The following is a 19,232-nucleotide window of genomic DNA, read 5'->3' on the forward strand; positions in this document are numbered from 1 at the left end:
GAACAAATATAATTATTAATGAGGTCTTCCATTTTTGAGCTACAATTTCTTTCCTTATAATTTCTACATATCAATCCTGGTTGTATCTTTTGAGACAACATAGAATAAAACAAATTTCTCTCTTATGTTCTAGCAAAAGCTGTTCCCCAGCCCATAAAATCTTTCCTCTGAAATAATCATCTATCAACCCTTCAACCAATACTCAGGTGTTGGAGCTTCAAGTCACCCTCCCGTCATCTGATCACTTTCTTTATCAAAGGTGCAAACTTCTCAGGTTCATAGTTTTCTGTAATACATTTACCAGCATAACTTGAGGACATTATTACCATAGGAAGAAGCTAACAATACCAATTCAAGGGGCGCCTGGGTGGCTCAGTCGTTAAGCGTCTGCCTTCGGCTCAGGTCATGATCCCAGGGTCCTGGGATCGAGCCCCACATCGGGCTCCCTGCTCTGCGGGAAGTCTGCTTCTCCCTCTCCCAACTCCCCCTGCTTGTGTTCCCTCTCTCACTGTGTCTCTCTCTGTCAAAAAAAAAAAAAAAAAAAAAATACCAATTCAAAAGTTCACTCTTAGAACAATTTACTTTCCTTTGTCCAAATACAATGACTTATGTAAAGAAATAAAGGAAAATTGAAAATGGGAACAAAAAGGTTTTAAATTTTGCTTTTGATAGTGGACAATTATCAGTTGGCTTATTCACAAACACAGGAAGTATTTGTTCTGACTGGAAGAACAGTTAATGTGTCTAAATATTTCTAACCAAATGTAGCAAATAAAATGTAGAATAGCCTGAGTGAATATGAATACTTATGAATCTTAATTAGGAGTCCAGTGCTGCAAAGTGAATGCTAATGAATTAAGAGAGCACTGCTTTGCTTGTTCTCATTTATGTGGCACTGACAGGGTTATGCCTTTTTTATGCAATGATGCAAGTAAATCCGGGGGTTGCTAAAAATTCTCAGTACAGAGCACAGTATTCTTAGAGGGTTCAGACAGAAAGATAGGAGAATGTGGCGAAATGGAGTGGGCCAGTGAAGTTCCTTACATGACTTTACCACCGCCACTTCCATGTGTTCTCATATATTTATTGAAGAGCAAAGAAATAAAACTGAAGATTTGGGTACAGAAAGAAATATAAACTTAAGCCTAGAGGATAAAGTTTAAGCAAAAAAAAAAAAAAGTCTACCCTACTAGTTTGGGACCGTAGGAGCAAAATCACTACTAAATATCAATAAATAACACTCCTGCTTACTTCACAAATCAAGGTAATAATATAGAAAATACCTTATATTTGTGCATGATTTTCTAGTGTATCTACCACATTCCTCATATATCTCACTAAGTCTTTAGAGAAACTGAATACACACAAGGCAAGATTCATCAAGATTAGGTGATTTGTCCATAGACACTCAGATAGTGACAGAGCCAGTACTAACACTCATGTTTTTAATAGTCAATGGACCACAGCATATTGAGAAAGTGTAATGTAATTCATTGTTATCTTCAATACGCAAATGCTTCTTAGACTTGTGGTTTTATACTTGTTGAACTAGCTTAATAAAAATTTATGTGCAATACATACATGCTTGCATATACAAGTGTTCACACATACATGTATGTGAATACATATGCAGATATCCATACCCACACACATGTGATGTATTTCTTAACTACACAGCTTCCACTAAAATGTAAGCTCTAAAGGGTAAGGATTTTAGTTTCTTTTAGTCATTGTCCTGTCTCCAACACCCAAAGGAGTCACTAGTACATGATGGGTGATCAATTAACATGTTTTAAATACAAGAATAATCTACTGGTATGTTAATAATTATAGCCATTTTGCAAATCATGTTTATGTATATTTGCTACATTATTTAAGAATAGTCTTTCTTAAATAAAACTAAAGCATGTAACCTGTGGGACAGGTTAGGCATACATAAATTAGGTAGTGCATATGCTGAACAAATATAGGGAGGGATGGAAGGAAGAGATAGGCACTTGACATTCATGAGGCATGAAATATTCAAGACAGTTATACACTTAAATTGGCAACCTATTATTGACATCCAGTCTGGCCACAAGTGTCCTTTGCTGGGGCTGGTCAAGGGGTCAAGCTCCTGACCAGGAATATTTGCTCCTACAACTCTAATTGATCAAATGCGTGCAGGCTCTAGGTACCTGCCATCTGCTGAGTTGCCCTTCTCACCTTTAACTCCGGTCCTTATAGCTACATTGTAAGCAGAGAAGGCTGATGTAACAGAGAATAAGAGGGAAGAACAAGCCAGCAAGTGAGAGGGGAGGGAGGGGGAGAAAGAGAGGTTGGGAGAGGGAGATGAGGGGAGAGAGAGAAAAAAAGAGAACATATGAACATTGTGCAACACAGGATTCAGGCAGCATGGTACCTTTATCTTGCTTGAACCCTATTCTAGGTATATTAACCAACTTCATTTCTTTCCCCTTGCTTATTTTTAAAAAATTTCAATTTTAATTCCTATGTAGTTAACATACAGCGTTCTATTAGTTTTGGGTGTACAATATAGTGATTCAACAGCTCCATATATTAATCACTGCTCATCAGTTGTGCTCTTAATCCCCTTTACCTATTTGACCCATCCCCCCACCCATCTGCCTCTGGTAACCATCGGTTTGTTCTCTATAGTTAAGAGTCTGTTTTTTTGGTTTCTCTCTCTCTTTTTCCCCCCCATTGTTCACCGTTCTGTTTCTTAAATTCCACGTATAAGTGAAATCATATGGTATTTGTCTTTCTCTGACTGGCTTATTTTGCTTAGCATTATGCTCTCTAGTTCCATGCATATTGTTGCAGATGGCAGGATTCACTATTTTTTATGGCTTAATAATATTCTATTGTATATATGTATACAATATCTTTATCCATTCATCAACTGATGGACACTTGAGCTGCTTCCATAGTTTGGCTATTGTAAGTAATGTTGCAATAAACATAGGGGTGCACATATCCTTTCAAATTAGTGTTTTTGTATTCTTTGGGTAAATACCCAGTAGTACAATTACTAGATCGTAAGGTAGTTCTATTTTTAATTTTTTGAGGAACCTCCATACTATTTTCCACAGTGGCTGCAACGGTTTATTTTTGTTTATTTATTGTTTATTTTTTTGGTGTTGAGTTTGATAATTTCTTTATATATTTTGGATACTAACCCTTTAACAGATATGTCCTTTGCAAATATCTTCTCCCATTCTGTAGGTTGCCTTTTAGCTTTGTTGATTGTTTCCTTCACTGAGCAGAAGCTTTTTATTTTGATGAAGTGCCAATAGTTTATTTTTGCTTTTGTTTCCTTGCCTTAGCAGATATATCTAGAGAGTAGTTTCTATGGCTGGTGTCAAAGAGGTTACTACTGCCTGTGTTCTCTTCTAGGATTTTTATGGTTTCAGGTTTCACAATTACGTCTTTAATCCATTTTGAATTTATTTTTGTGTATGGTGTAAGAAAGTGGTCCAGTTTCATTTCTTTGCATGTTGCTGTCCAGTTTTCCCAGCACCATTTCTTGAAGAGACTCTTTTTTTCCATTGGATATTCTTTCCCGCTTTGTCAAAGATTAATTGACTATATAGTTATGGGTTCATTTCTCGGTTTTCTATTCTGTTCTATTGATCTATGTGTCTATTTTTGTACCAGTACCATACTGTTTTGATCACTACAGCTTTGAAATATAATTTGAAGTCTGGAATTGTGATGCCTCCAACTTTGCTTTTCATTTTCAAGATTGCTTTGGGTATCTGCGTCTTTTGTGGTTCCATGCAAATTTTAGGACTATTTATTCTAGCTCTGTGAAAAATGCTGTTGGTAGTTTGATAGGGATTACTTTAAATGTGTCCCTTTTACAATTGCACCAGAAACAGTAAGATACTTAGGAATAAACCTAACCAAAGAGGTGAAAGACCTGCAGTCTGAAAACTATAAAACACTGATTAAAGAAACTGAAGATGACACAAAGAATTGGAAAGACATTCCATGCTCATGGATTGGAAGAACAAATATTTTAAAATGCCAAAGCATCTAGTGTATTTTTAATTTCATTTATTGTGTTCTCCATTTCTCACTGGTTCTTTTTTATGTTTTCTTTTTTTTTTTTAAGTTTTTTAAAAAATTTTTTAAAATTTTTTATTAACATATAATGTATTATTTGTTTCAGGGGTACAGGTCTGTGATTCATCAGTCTTACACAATTCACAGCACTCACCATAGTACATACCCTCCCCAATGTCCATCACCCTGCCACCCATCCCTCCCACTCCCCTCTATTCCAGCAACCCTCAGTTTGTTTCCTGAGATTAAGAGTCTCTTATGGTTTGTCTCCCTCTCCGGTTTTGTCTTGTTTCATTTTTCCCTCCCTTCTCCTATGATCCACTGTCTTGTTTCTCAAAATCCTCATATCAGTGAGATCATATGATACTTATCTTTCTCTGATTGACTTATTTCACTTAGCAAAATATCCTCTAGTTCCATCCACGTCGTTGCAAATGGCAAGATTTCCCCTTTTTGATGGCTGCATAATATTCCATTATATATATACCACCTCTTCTTTATCCATTCATCTGTTGATGGACATCTATGCTGTTTCCATAGTTTGGCTATTGTGGACCTTGCTGCTATAAACATTGGGGTGCATGTGCCCCTTTTGATCCCTACATTTGTATCTTTGGGGTAAATACCTAGTAGTGCAATTGCTGGTTCATAGGGTAGCTCTATTTTCAACTTTTTGAGGAACCTCCATACTGTTTTCCAGACGGGCTGCACAAGCTTGCATTCCCACCAACAGTGTAGGAGGGTTCCCCTTTCTCTGCATCCTCGCCAACAACTGTCATTTCCTAACTTGTTAATTTTAGCCATTCTGACTGGTGTCAGGTGGTATCTCATTGAGGTTTTGATTTGTATCTCCCTGATGCCGAGTGATGTTGAGCACTTTTTCATGTGTCTGTTGGCCATTTGGTTTTGGTAGTTTGATAGGGATTACTTTAAATATGTTCATGTCTGTTCATGTCTTCTGCCCATTTCTTGATTGGATTATTTGTTCTTTGGGTGTTGAGTTGATAAGTTCTTTATAGATTTTGGATACTACCCCTTTATCTCATATGTTATTTGCAAATATCTTCTCCCGTTCTGTCAGCTGTCTTTTGGTTTTGTTGACTGTTTCCTTTGCTGTGCAAAAGCTTTTTATCTTGATGAAGTCCCGATAGTTCATTTTTGCCCTTGCTTCCCTTGCCTTTGGTGATGTGTCTAGGAAGAAGTTGCTGTGGCTGAGGTCGAAGAGGTTGCTGCCTGTGTTCTCCTCTGGGATTTTGATGGATTCCTGTCTCACGTTTAGGTCTTTCATCCATTTTGAGTCTATTTTTGTGTATGGTATAAGGTAATGGTCCAGTTTCATTCTTCTGCATGTGGTTGTCCAATTTTCCCAACACCATTTGTTGAAGAGGCTGTCTTTTTTCCATTGGATATTCTTTTCTGCTTTGTCGAAGATTAGTTGACCATATAGTTGAGGATCCATTTCTGGGCTGTCTATTCTGTTACATTGATCTATGTGTCTGTTTTTGTGCCAGTACCATACTGTCTTGATGATTACAGCTTTGTAATAGAGCTTGAAGTCCGGCATTGTGATGCCACCAGCTTTGCTTTTCTTTTTCAACATTCCTCTGGCTATTCGGGGTCTTTTCTGGTTCCATCCAAATTCTAGGATTATTTGTTCCATTTCTTTGAAAAAAGTTGATGGTATTTTCATAGGGATTGCATTAAATGTGTAGATTGCTCTAGGTAGCATAGACATTTTCACAATATTTGTTCTTCCAATCCATGAGCATGGAACGTTTTTCCATTTCTTTGTGTCTTCCTCAATTTCTTTCATGAGTATTTTATAGTTTTCTGAGTACAGATCCTTTGCCTCTTTGGTTAGATTTATTCCTAGGTACCTTATGGTTTTGGGTACAATTGTAAATGGGATCAATTCCTTAATTTCTCTTTCTTCTGTCTTGTTGTTGGTGTATAGAAATGCAATGATTTCTGTGCATTGATTTTATATCCTGCCACTTCACTGAATTCCTGTATGAGTTCTAGCAGTTTTGGGATGGAGTCTTTTGGGTTTTCCACATAAAGTATCATATCATCTGCAAAGAGTGCAAGTTTGACTTCTTCTTTGCCGATCCGGTTGGCTTTTATTTCTTTTTGTTGTCTGATTGCTGAGGCTAGGACTTCTAGTACTATGTTGAATAGCAGTGGTGATAGTGGACATCCCTGCCGTATTCCTGACCTTAGGGGAAAAGCTCTCAGTTTTTCCCCATTGCATATATTATTCACTGTGGGTTTTTCATAGATGGCTTTTATGATATTGAGGTATGTACCCTCTATCCCTACACTGTGAAGAGTTTTAATCAAGAAAGGATGCTATACTTTGTCAAATGCTTTTTCTGCATCTATTGAGAGGATCATGTGGTTCTTGTTCTTTCTTTTATTAATGTATTGTATCACATTGATTGATTTGTGGATGTTGAACCAACCTTGCAGCCCAGGAATAAATCCCACTTGGTCATGGTGAATGATCCTTTTAATGTACTGTTGGATCCTATTGGTGAGTATTTTGGTGAGAATTTTTGCATCCATTTTCATCAGGGATATTGGTCTGTAATTCTCCTTTTTGATGGGGTCTTTATCTGGTTTTAGGATCAAGGTAATGCTGACATCATAAAACGAGTTTGGAAGTTTTCCTTCCGTTTCTATTTTTTGGAACAGTTTCAGAAGAATAAGTATTAATTCTTCTTTAAATGTTTGGTAGAATTCCCCTGGGAAGCCATCTGGCCCTGGGCTCTTGTTTGTTGGGAGATTTTTGATTACTGCTTCAATTTCCTTGCTGGTTATGGATCTGTTCAGGTTTTCTATTTCTTCCTGGTTCAGTTTTGGTAGTTTATACATCTCTAGGAATGCATCCATTTCTTCCAAATTGTCTAATTTGCTGTCATATAGTTGCTCATAATATGTTCTTATAAGTGTTTGTATTTCTTTGGTGTTGGTTGTGATCTCTCCTCTTTCATTCATGATTTTATTTATTTGGGTCCTTTCTCTTTTTTTTGGTAAGTCTGGCCAGGGGGTTATCAATATTATTAATTCTTTCAAAGAACGAGCTCCTAGTTTCGTTGATCTGTTCTACTGTTCTTTTGGTTTCTCTTTCATTGGTTTCTGCTTTGATCTTTATTATTTCTCTTCCCCTGCTGGGTTTAGGCTTTATTTGTTGTTCTTTCTCCAGCTCCTTTAGGTGTAGGTTTAGGTTGTGTATTTGAGACCTTTCTTGTTTCTTGAGAAAGGCTTTTATTGCTATATACTTTCCTCTTAGGACCACCTTTGTTGTATCCCAAAGATTTTGAACAGTTGTGTTTTATTTTCATGAATTTTTAAAATTCTTCTTTAATTTCCTGGTTGACCCATTCATTCTTTAGTAGGATGCTCTTTAGCCTCCATGCATTTGAGTTCTTTCCAACTTTCATCTTGTGATTGAGTTCTAGTTTCAAAGCATTGTGGTATGAAAATAGGCAGGGAATTATCCTAATCTTTTGATACTGGTTGAGACCTGATTTGTGACCCAGGACGTGATCTATTCTGGAGAATGTTCCATGTGCACCAGAGAAGACTGTGTATTCTGTTGCTTTGGGATGGTATGTTCTGAATATATCTGTGAAGTCCATCTGGTCCAGTGTGTCATTTAAAGCCTTTATTTCCTTTTTGATCTTTTGCTTATATGATCTGTCTATTTCAGTGAGGGGAGTGTTAAAGTCCCCTACTATTATTGTATTATTGTCGATGTGTTTCTTTGATTTTGTTATTAATTGGCTTATATAACTGGCTGCTCCCATGTTAGGGGCATAAATATTTACAATTGTTAGATCTTCTTGTTGGATAGACCCTTTAAGTATGATGTAGTGTCCTTCCTCATCTCTTATTATAGTCTTTGGTTTAAAATCTAATTTGTCTGATAGAAGGATTGCCACCCCAGCTTTCTTTTGATGTCCATTAGCATGGTAAATGGTTTTCCACCCCCTCACTTTAAATCAGGAGGTGTCTTTGGGTCTAAAATGAGTCTCTTGCAGACAGCATATTGATGGGTCTTGTTTTTTTTTATCCAATCTGATAGCCTGTGTCTTTTGATTGGGGCATTTAGCCCATTTTCATTCAGGGTAACTATTGAAAGATATGAATTTAGTGCCATTGTATTGCCTGTAAGGTGACTGTTACTGTATATTGTCTCTGTTCCTTTCTGGTCTATGTTACTTTTAGGCTCTTTCTTTGCTCAGAGGACCCCTTTCAATATTTCTTGGAGGGCTGGTTTGGTGTTCGCAAATTCTTTTAGTTTTTGTTTGTCCTGGAAACTTTTTATCTCTCCTTCTATTTTCAGTGGCAGCCTACCTGGATATAGTATTCTTGGCTGCATACTTTTCTCATTTAGTGCTCTGAATATATCATGCCACTCCTTTCTGGCCTGCCAGGTCTCTGTGGATAGGTCTGTTGCCAATCTAATGTTTCTACCATTGTAGGTTACAGACTTCTTGTCCTGAACTCCTTTCAGGATTTTCTCTTTGTCTCTGAGAATTGTGAGTTTTACTGTTAGATGTTGGGGTGTTGACCTATTTTTATTGATTTTGAGGAGTGTTCTCTGTGCCTCCTGGATTTTGATGCCTGTTTCCTTCCCCAAATTAGGGAAGTTCTCTGCTATAATTTGCTCCAATATACCTTCTGCTCCTCTCTCTCTTTTTTCTTCTTCTGGGATCCCAATTATTCTGTTGTTTCGCTTTATGGTATCACTTATCTCTCGAATTCTCCGCTCGTGATCCAGTAGTTGTTTATCTCTCTTTTTCTCAGTTTCTTTATTCTCCATTATTTGGTCTTCTATATCACTAATTCTCTCTTCTGCCTCATTTATCCAAGCAGTTAGAGCCTCCATTTTTTATTACACCTCATTTGCGCCTTTTTGATTTCGACTTGGTTAGATTTTAGTTCTTTTATTTCTCCAGAAGGGATTCTCTAGTATCTTCTATGCTTTTTTCAAGCCCAGCTAGTATCTTTATAATCGTCATTCTGAACTCTAGTTCCGACATCTTACTAATGTCTGTGTTGATTAGGTCCCTGGCAGTCAGTACTGCCTCTTGGTCTTTTTTTTTGAGGTGAGTTTTTCTGTCTTGTCATTTTGTCCAGAGGAGAATAGATGAATGAGAGAACAAAATGCTAACAGGATAACAACGACCCCAGTAAAATATACACTAAACAAATCAGAAGACACCTTCCAGAAAGTGGTTGCTTTTCTGTTCACAGAGTTGCTTGCTATTCTTTTCTTCGATCTCCTGTTAAGTTTGTTGGTGTTCTGGATGGTTTGATAACTATCTAGCTGAGTTCCTGGGACCAGATGAAATTTAGGTCTCCTACTCCTCCACCATCTTGCTCTCACCCTTCCAAGATCTTGGCAGCTGGGAAGTGAAAGGCAGAGGGAGGGAGCATGGGGCAGGAGCGGTGCCTGGGCGTGTGTTCACTGGAATGGCCGCCTGAGGGACCCACAAACCTCGTTTTTATGTTTTCTGTCTCTTTGTTAAGTGTCTCACTGATGTCTCCACTTTTTTCTAAAGTCCAGTGAATGTTTTAATGATCATTACTGTAAGTTCTCTATCAGGCATATTACTCATATCTGTTTCACTTAGCTCTTTTGCTGTCCTTTTGTCCTGTTCTTTCATTTGGGACATAGTCCTATGTCTTCTCATTTTGTCTAACACTCTGTCTGTCTCTGTGTGTTAGGGACGTCAGCTACATTTCCTGCTCTTAAAAGTAATGACCTTCTAAAGAAGAGTGCCTTGCATTGCAATTTCCTCTGTTCAGTATAACCTAGCACTTTAGCTAAAGCTATATATGTTGCTTGCACCCAGCTGTTGTGTCCTGGCTGCTTTTTCTTTCAGGCCAGTGTCTTTAGAGGCTCTCTTTGCCTGTTGTGGGTAGTGTCTGGTCCCCAACCAGGGTGGGGTGCACAATTTTAACAAGGTGCACCTTGGGCTTCCACAGGACCCACCACTGCCACCACCGCCACTGGGATGGAGGCTCTGGAAAACACGTGGGTCAGGAGAGGCGATGATGGCAAGGTTTGCAGCAGTCTTCTGCTGGACAGTACCCACAGAGGCTGGACTGAGGCAAGGGTTACTGGGGGGGGAGGGCAGGGCTTGGTGTAAGCCAGCTAGGTAGTGAATGTGGGTGCTGTGCTTGTTCCTGCAGGTGGCCATGTGTTTATGCTGGGGGGTGGAAAGGCAGATGGCACCTGCCAGCTTCTTTGTTCCTGAAAAAGTCCCTCCATGAACATTGCCTCTTTGGGACACGTTCTGAGATGCATTAGATAACTCCCTTTGGTGTGCCCCCAGTATTTTGCAAACTGTTGCTTCTATGCTGTAACTCCACAGGGTGTTTTTTGTGCTGTCTAGGAGCAGGGACTCAGCTGCTTATCACCCTCTGGGCTCTCCCAGAGTTGAGCCCTCTGATTTTTAAAATTTCAGTCTTTAAGTCACACTGGTTGTTAGAACTCACCAAATTCAGCCTCTCTAGTTTTGTAAGCCAAATGTTATGGGGATTCCTCTTCCTCTGTGGGCTCCTTGGTGTGATGTTTTGTTTCTTACTCTTTTCCACACCTGCAACTCCCTTCCCCCACCTTGTGAATAGCCACAGTTTCACTCCCCACCATGTGTCTGCCCTTCCTACTCTCTTCCATGTGGCCTCTTCCCGACCTTTGGTTGTGGAGTTTGTTATGCCAGTCTTCAGTCATTTTCTATGTTATTTACACCAATGTGAGTATTATCTAGTTTTATCTGTGGGATGAGGTGAGCTTAGGGTCCTCTTACTCTGCCATCTTGGCCCCTTGATTTTGCTTCACTAGACTCAAACATAGTTGAGAGAAACAAAATTAAACTGCTTGACTTTAAAAAATATTTAAGGGAATATTTAAAATGTGCTGTTATTTTTCAAAAGTGGGAAATTTAAACATTTTTTGAGGAGTAAACACTTCATGAATGCTGTTAATATATTTTTATTATGAGAAATGGAAGCAATAGAAAAATATTCTATCATAAATGTCATGAAATCCCCTTTTTCTTTCTATTTCATTGGTGTGCAACATGTAATATGAGTTTCAAATTAAGATGTTTAGTCATTGGAGCTTTACAATCATTCTCCTCAAAGCAACAACCCCTGAACATAGCACTGAATCATATAATCATAATGCCTCATCCACATCTGGCCAATCCCTCTATTCTGAATTTTCAGTAAAATGATTTAGTTACTTGAACACCAGCTGGTAGCCTATCCTCTATACTGCAAGTAATAGAAAGATTTATAGGTTACTCGTGTTGCCTTTTTTCACTGTGCTTAGGAAGACAGGATGTTACTTTACATTTTAATCACTTCGTAATCATTGATTGTGACAAATATGTTGGTCTGAATTGAAGGAGGAATGTCCAAAAGAGAGACATCAGAGATTAATTTTAGTTAAAAGTATATTTCCAGCTGAAAGCTAAAATATAGACACTAACTTAGTATGAAATTGATAGATGTGTGTGTGTGTGTATGTGTTGCATATGTTTGTGTTTCTTCAGTTGTAGAGAAATTCTAGAGAAAGTAGGCAAGGCTACCTTACCTAGATGAAAGAGAGTTTGCAAATTTAACACAAGTTTGGTATATAAAAGGGCTTTTAGACATTTTATGCTATTCCCTCCCTCCCCAGAGTAGAAAGTAATCACAGGGAATGCAGGAACATCTGGTCCTAAAGGTAAGTCAGGTCAGAGAAGAATTTCAAAATGGAGAAGGAAGTAGGTAAACAGGGGTGACTATCATAGGGTCAATGTCTTTTCGTATGCCTTTCTTTTTATGTGTGAGCCCCTACTTATGGGTAGTTTCATTCCCTCCACAGTTCATATTATATTCTAAATTTGACATCATACAGGAATGAAAAGGATTTTTACTTGATTGGGTCTCAAAGGAAAAGAATTTCAGTCATAAAATACAGAATACGTGGATTTAGAACATTTAAAAAAGCATGATACAAAGATTTCTGTTACTAGCCAAGATGGAGGGTAAATTTAGAGAGACGAGATTTACTTTCCTGTCTAAATAACAAAAAACTGAATAAAATATGTGAAAGAACAGTTTTCAAGACATTGAACATTAAGCAATGACGGGTAGTGATTCCCTTCACTATATAAACAAAGGAGATGAGATCTATTATTTCCCCAGCTTATTGGCTGCAGATTTCCCAGACCACAAGGGAGAGAGAACCTAGACAAAGCCTGTGGTTTCCCTGAGTTGAGAAGATAAAGCAGGGAAAGTGGGAAGGCCAACCAAGCCAGAGTTCATAGGAAGAGTGTCACAGAGGAATGAGTTATGCAGAAAGAGGGAGAAAAATCACTGGAGATCGGCAGAGTCCTCTATGTGTTTTCAGCTCTGTACTGATCAGTTTATGAGGGTGAAGAAACTACTTGAGGCTGGAGAAAGAACCACCAGAAAGGATTAGAGGGAATAAAACCCAGGGCTTACAGAAGACATCAGCCAATGTGGGAAACCCATAATTCTGGAATCAGGGTAGAGTTCTCAGAAGTGTTTTTTGTCTCAGTAGTAGCAAAATCAACCCTAAATTAAATGCTGCTCTGGTTCCTTCTAACAACACTCATAAGTAAGACCTTACTGTTTCTAAGTAACTTAACAGCACTCCAGAATAAAGCTGAAGAATATTTACAGAAATGCAAAAATATACAGCATCCAACAAGATAAAATTCATAATGTCTAGCATCCAATAAAAAATTATCAGCATGCAAAGAAGCAAGGTATTATCCATATGAAGGTGAAAAATAATCTATTAAACCAACCCAGATTTGGCACAGAGGACAGAATTAGTAAACCAGGACAGTAAACAATTACTATAATTAAACCCCCTATTTCAATAAGCTGGAATAAATATTGTGCATGTTAAGTAAAGACAAAAAACATGTTAAAAAGCCTAAATTGGACTTCCAGGGATGAAATCTACAGTGTGTGAAATGAAAAATATAATAGGTGGGATTCATGATAGATTAGACATTGCAGAAGTGATTACTGAACTTGAAGACACAGCGATTGAAACTATGCAAATGAAACACAGAAAAATTACTGAAAAAGCCCCATAGAGCATTAGTGTTTAATACTTCTTGCAGTGCAGGTCTATGGGAGGTAAGATGAATCCTTTCAGTTTTTGCCTGCTTCCAAGTGTGTTTATTTTGACTTCATTTTTATTTTTTATTTACTTGACAGAAAGAGACACAGAGAGAGAGGGAACACAAGCAGGGGGAGTGGGAGAAGGAGAAGCAGGCTTCCCGCTGAGCAAGGAGCCTGATGTGGGGCTTGATCCCAGGACCCTGGGATCATGACCTGAGCCAAAGGCAGATGCTTAACGACTGAGTCACCGAGGCGCCCCTTGACTTCATTTTTAAAGAACATTTTTCCTGGATATACAATTCTAAATTAACAGTTTCTTTTTTCTCTAAGAACTTTAAGATGCCATTCCATTGCTCACCCCCTTCATTTTTTTTCTGTTAAGAGGTCAGCCATCACTCTCATCCTTGTTCATTGTATGCAATATTTCCTTTCTTCCTCTGATTTTGGGGTTTATCTTTATTCTTTAGATTTCAGCAGTATGATTATGATAAGCCTAGGTGTGGTTTTCTTTGTATTTACTTTTCTTGGGTTTCTCTGAACTTCTCAGGTGCATATGTTGACATCCTCCATCAATTTTGGAAAATTGTCACTCATTACCTCTTCTGATATTACTTCTCTGCTTTTGTTGTTGTTTTTGTTGTGGGACTCCAGATACACAAATGTTAGCCTATTTGATATTGTTTCACAGTTATTGGATGTTCTTATCACCCTTCTTTTAAAAATGTTTTCTCTTTGTGTTTTAAATTGGGTAATTTCAATTTCAATTTTCAATCCAAATTCACTGATTCATGCGATATGTTCAGTATGGTAATGAGCCCATCTGCCTTCCACAGATCCTGGTTGTCTGCATCTCAGAGGGATGTGTCTCAGCATTCTTGCCTCTACCCCAGCCCAAATCAGTCACTGCATGGTACTCACTGAAGACCCCAAGTACCTAAGGAGTTCAGTTCATTTCTCCTTTGCTGCCTCCAGACTGCAATAAACTCCCTATGCTTACACTTCAGAGGAGAGTCCCTTTCAGCTTTCTGTCCCTCTCCAAATATAGGTTATTACTGCCTCTTACTCAGTGTTGGCCGGGAGAACTTATAGAACTTGTCTCAGTTCTCCTTTCCTGCCCTCAGTGTTCATGAGGTCCTGTACACTGTACCTCGGAGGAGCAGATCTCTCTCAGCATTCCTGCCCCTCTTCCACTGAAGTTAGGTGCCTGCTGCCTTGTATCACTGTAAAGCCCTAGTGTTTGAAAGTTTCTCTTAATTCTTAGCCTAGCCCCAGTATTTCTCATGACCACTCTGTAGGCCCATGAGAAAATGTTGGTAGGTGGGCATGCTCTATGTCCTGAGGATTCTCAACCAACATGACAGCCCACACTTGGTCCACAAAATATTTTTTAGAAGTTCAGCAGTTTTCTTCTTAACTATTTCTCTGACAGCTTTCTCCTTTTCCACTGCTTCACCAAGGATGAAAGAAACTGTTGGGTCTCTTCACTGTAGAGAGGTTTGTAACTTTCTAGATTTTATTCATTAGATGTTTTCCCCCCTTATTTAACTCTCTGATGAATTTTTAATAAACTATGATTTCATTGGTTATCTGGCTTGTTATTGTTAAGATAGGAATGGCATTCTTTTGTAATTTTCTACATTCTAAGCAGAAGCTGACACCTGGCATTTACATATATGTGATTATTTTCCCTTCATATATATATATATATAAATAGTTTTGGCAAAGTTATTGTTATTCCTCTTTCAGAATTTCTTAAAATCATTCATCATAGTCCTTTGAATACCCTCAGTGATAGAAGACCTTTATCTCTAAAAATCATAGCTGCTCTAAAATAAAAATGACATTAAAAATTAAGTTTGGGGGCGCCTGGGTGGCTCAGATGGTTAAGCGTCTGCCTTCGGCTCAGGTCATGATCCCAGGGTCCTGGGATCGAGTCCCACATCGGGCTCCCTGCTCCTTGGGAGTCTGCTTCTCCCTCTGCCTCTCTCTCTCTCTGTCTCTCATGAATAAATAAATAAAATCTTTAAAAAAAAATTGAGTTTGCAAATAATGCTAATAATGAAATTTAGCAATGGTTTAGTAAAAACAATGTAATTATAAAATAATTAGACTGACTTTCTTATGTCTCTTTTAAACAACTTTGAAGACAGTTTTATACAAGTAGTTCAAAACTGGTTTTGAGTGATAACAGCATCATTGAAATATGAAAGCTGTTTCTAATGATGGCTGCTTAATTATAGAATACTAATTTAAACCAAGAATTGAGGAACATGTAATTTTTAAATTCATTTTTATTGCTCATATATCTAGCCTTGAACCTGTTTTTAAAATTACTTTGAAATATTTCAAACTTTAGTTCTTCTTGTACTCTGAATAATGCAATTCAATAGATAACATATAGCTTACAATTTTATGGTTTTCTTTTTAAATACAAAAATAGGTTAATTTTAGGTTTACTTGAAAACATATCATAACACATTTTTAGTTTGTTTACAACTAATTTCAAATGAAGTGTTTCAAGGGGAAGATAGATACACTTCATTCATGAAAACAAAAGTGGAAATGGAGTACCACAGAAAAGTACTCATTTATGGGATCAGATGTGGCCACAGTTCCCAGCAGAGGGCAGCACTCTACGGGAAATCACAGGTCGCTAGGGGAATGCTTCTGAACTTTTGCCTCAAGTGCCAGAGCCTTGTCAAACTGTTGAGAAACATTTATTGGATTTTATTTGTTGAATTTTAAACAGTTATGAAATTATGAAACACTTACTTTGAGGCTGAATATTCTGACTAGGTGCTTATTTGATTTTTTTCCTGTCACATACCAAAATTTAAGGACATGTAATAATAATAATGACTTATTGTAAATTTACTGACTTCTGTGTAAAATACAGTTTCTTTTAATTGTTGAAAATGACTTCTACAATGGATCATGGAACACTACATCAAAAACTAATGGTGTACTGTATGGTGACTAACATAACATAATAAAATTAAATTAAATTAAAAAAAAGAAAATGACTTCTTTTGAAGTTCATTGGCATCTTCATGTTATGAAAATTGCAGGATTTATTGCACAAAACCATGTTCACAGCATTTTTACATTTTATGATTTTATGAATGTCTATTATGTCCCCGGTAAGGTGTTCACTTTTTTCTTCTTCTACACTGTTTTTTTAAGATTTTTATTCTTATGCAAGATTTTTCATCTGTCAGTTTCCAGTCCAAAAAATGTATTATTTTTGAGCATTTTAACTAATTAATTAATTAATTTGAGAGAAAGAGTGAGAGAGAGAGAGAGAACAAGCAGGGGGGAGTGGGAGCAGGAGAGGAAGAAGCAGACTTCCTACTGAGCAGGGAGCCCGATGCGGGGCTCGATCCCAGGTCCCCAGGACCATGACCTGAGCCAAAGGCAGATGCTTAAAGACTGAGCCACCCAGGTGCCCCTATTTTTGAGCATTTTCTAAGTGTAGGCTCCTTTGCAAATGCTTTTGCTCCTGACTTATTTTAGTTATCTTTTTCTCTCCTGTAGTTCAATTATATATGTGTTGACACGTGCTCAGATACAGCAAGAAGAGGTCGGTGCCCTTCAACAGCATCCTGCAGTCATGTCTTCTACATTAATGCCTAACCTAACTTCTTCCTTTCATTTCTTTTCCTTTTTTATTATAAAATATACATTTATTTATAGACGGGTCTATAAAATATATTTGTACTGTTTAATGTACAATAACAAAATAAAACAAATGGTAGTGTAACCCAAGTCAAAAAATAGAACTTTGGCAGCTTCCAAGCACACCCACTTAGTTTTTGGCTTCCTCCCCAATTATAATCCTATCCCTCCACCCTGGAGGTATCTACTGTTCTGGCTTTGTGATAATCATACCTTTCTCTTTATGCTTATACAACCTATATATACATCCTTAAACAATGGTCTGATTTTGCCTGTTTTGAATTTAATATGAATGGAATCATACTGTTGGAATTTTTTTTCCTATTTTAAACTTTTAATTTGCATATTAAAAATTGTGCATTCCAATAATTAAAATCATTTGAACAAAAAAATGGCACTCTGATTAAACTGCATTTTACAGTTTGCAGGACACCTTGGACCAATTGGTTTTTACTCTAGATTTCACTGTCGAACCCCCCAGCTTCTTCCTTCACCAACATGCAAGTTCTTTTCCTTCCCTGCCAGCCAGCCAGGCAAATGGGAGGCAGGCCCGGCATTTATTGTGGGTAGTTCTGATTCTTTGATGAGAAAAGGGCAGCAGTCATTTAAACTTGATCCAACCTCTTTGCATCTTAAAAGTTAAACAGCAAAGAAGTAGAGAAGTAGAATAAGTACTTTGTAGAATTCTACTTCTACAAAGAAGTAGAATAAGTAAAATAAGAAGGCAGTACTTGTGGAATGTACGGTGCATGTTGGTGGTGCACACATCGTTATGATTTGCCTGCTTGCTTCTCCTCTTCAGTCATTTCTTTTGAAGACAGTGGATTTTTCTCTTGCTTTTCTACCTTCTTTAATTTCAACTTATCGAATTTCTTAACCTCAGCCTTTTGGGGTTTGTCAGACATAATTGCAGAGGAAGCAGAGTGAGGTACTCCAGAGAGCGGACTCCAATCTGCATGGTGGCCGCCTCCAAGTGCCCTATTGGAATTATTTTTTTCCTTCTTCTTTTGATCAATATTGTGTTTGCAATGCCATCCATACTATAGCATTTGGCTATATCATTTTCTCAGTGATATACTCTTTCATTGTATGAATATTTCACAACTCATTCATGCAACCGTAAGTGGACATTCAGGTTGTTTGCAGTTTTTGGTTACTGTAAATAACTCCTGCAAATATTCTTACACACCTATGCTGGTGCGTATGTTTACATGTTTTTAGGGTAGGTACTGGCATACTTTATTATTTTTCTGGTGCAACACGTCTTGGGTTTTGATATTCAAACTTTAGAATATAGGTATCTTTGTAATACACTTGTCAGCTGATGTTTTGCATGAAAAATTTGTATTTATGCCCAAATGCAGTACTACATTTTCAAGAAAACTCTGTGTGTGTGTTGGGGGTGTGTGTTGTGGGGGAAGTCTTGAATTATAGTCTAAGTAGAATTGTTAAGTGTTAATGTTTTGAAAGGTGCAGTCAGAATCAGCAAAGGGCATTGTGATGGTTAATTTTACATGTCAACTTGGCTGGAGGTGGATGCCCAGATATTTGGTTAAACATTATTTGTGCATCTGTGAGGATATTTCTGGATGAGATTAACATTTGAATAGAGTGAATTAAACAGATTGTCCTCTACAATGTGGGTGAGCCTCATCTAACTCACTGCTGGTCTCAATAGGACAAAAGGCTGAGTAAAGGAGTATTTGCTTTTTCTGCCTATCTTCTAGGTGGAACATTGGTCTTCTCCTGTCTTCAGACTTGGGCTTGGACTAGAACTATACCATTGGCTTTCCTGGGTTGTCAGCATATTCCTGGGTCTGGACGGCAGATCTCAGGACTTCTCAGTCTCCATAATCATGTGAGCCAACTTCTTACAATGAATCGTAAGTCGTACATATATCCAGTTGATTGTGTTTCTTTAGAGAACCCAGACTAAAACAGCATGTTGCTCTATACAAAGCAATTGTTTGAAATGAGCATATTAATCATTTAATGAACATTTCAGTCATTTTACATCTTAACATGACAGCTTGTCACTTATATGTATAGGTGTTTACTGTGAATTAGTTATGTTTTAGGAAATTGGTTGAGGTTCTGAGTTGACATATAAAATGTTATGTTTTCTTATTTAAAATATTGATAAGTAGACTCTAAATTAGCATTTATTTTTTAAATGTCTAATTTATAAAAACAAATTTCTGATTTTAAGTGGAGAATACCTCAAGTGGGAAATGCTATACCTAAAATGGAAATGCTAGGTCAGAGATTGTGTGTATCTTCAACTTGGCTAGATAATGCCAAATTATATTCCATAAATATGGTACAAA

The 19,232-nt window shown here is 37.5% G+C and overlaps 2 protein-coding genes across 3 annotated transcripts in view; one reads left to right on the forward strand and one right to left on the reverse strand.

Annotated features, from left to right (window-relative positions):
* Window positions 1–19,232, forward strand: part of FBXO4 (F-box protein 4) — a 111,057-nt gene that overhangs the window by 26,722 nt on the left and 65,103 nt on the right. The window contains exon 6 of one of the 2 annotated variants that reach the window (XM_078066689.1): window positions 18,633–18,788. In XM_078066689.1, the coding sequence (XP_077922815.1) occupies window positions 18,633–18,788 (156 nt within the window). Of the gene's footprint in view, window positions 1–18,632; window positions 18,929–19,232 lie in introns of those variants that run through there. The other variant, XM_078066691.1, reaches the window with a different exon arrangement.
* Window positions 17,676–17,810, reverse strand: LOC118519645 (thymosin beta-4, Y-chromosomal-like). Its single transcript, XM_036067260.2, has one exon. It carries the CDS (start codon window positions 17,808–17,810, stop codon window positions 17,676–17,678), a length of 135 nt encoding a protein of 44 aa, XP_035923153.1.

Source organism: Halichoerus grypus, chromosome 2 (assembly GCF_964656455.1).
Source record: "Halichoerus grypus chromosome 2, mHalGry1.hap1.1, whole genome shotgun sequence".
Classification (NCBI taxonomy): domain Eukaryota; kingdom Metazoa; phylum Chordata; class Mammalia; order Carnivora; family Phocidae; genus Halichoerus; species Halichoerus grypus.

Coding starts and splice junctions, on each gene's coding strand:
- LOC118519645 (XM_036067260.2), bottom strand. CDS start 17,810: ATGTCTGACAAACCCCAAAAGGCTGAGGTTAAGAAATTCGATAAGTTG.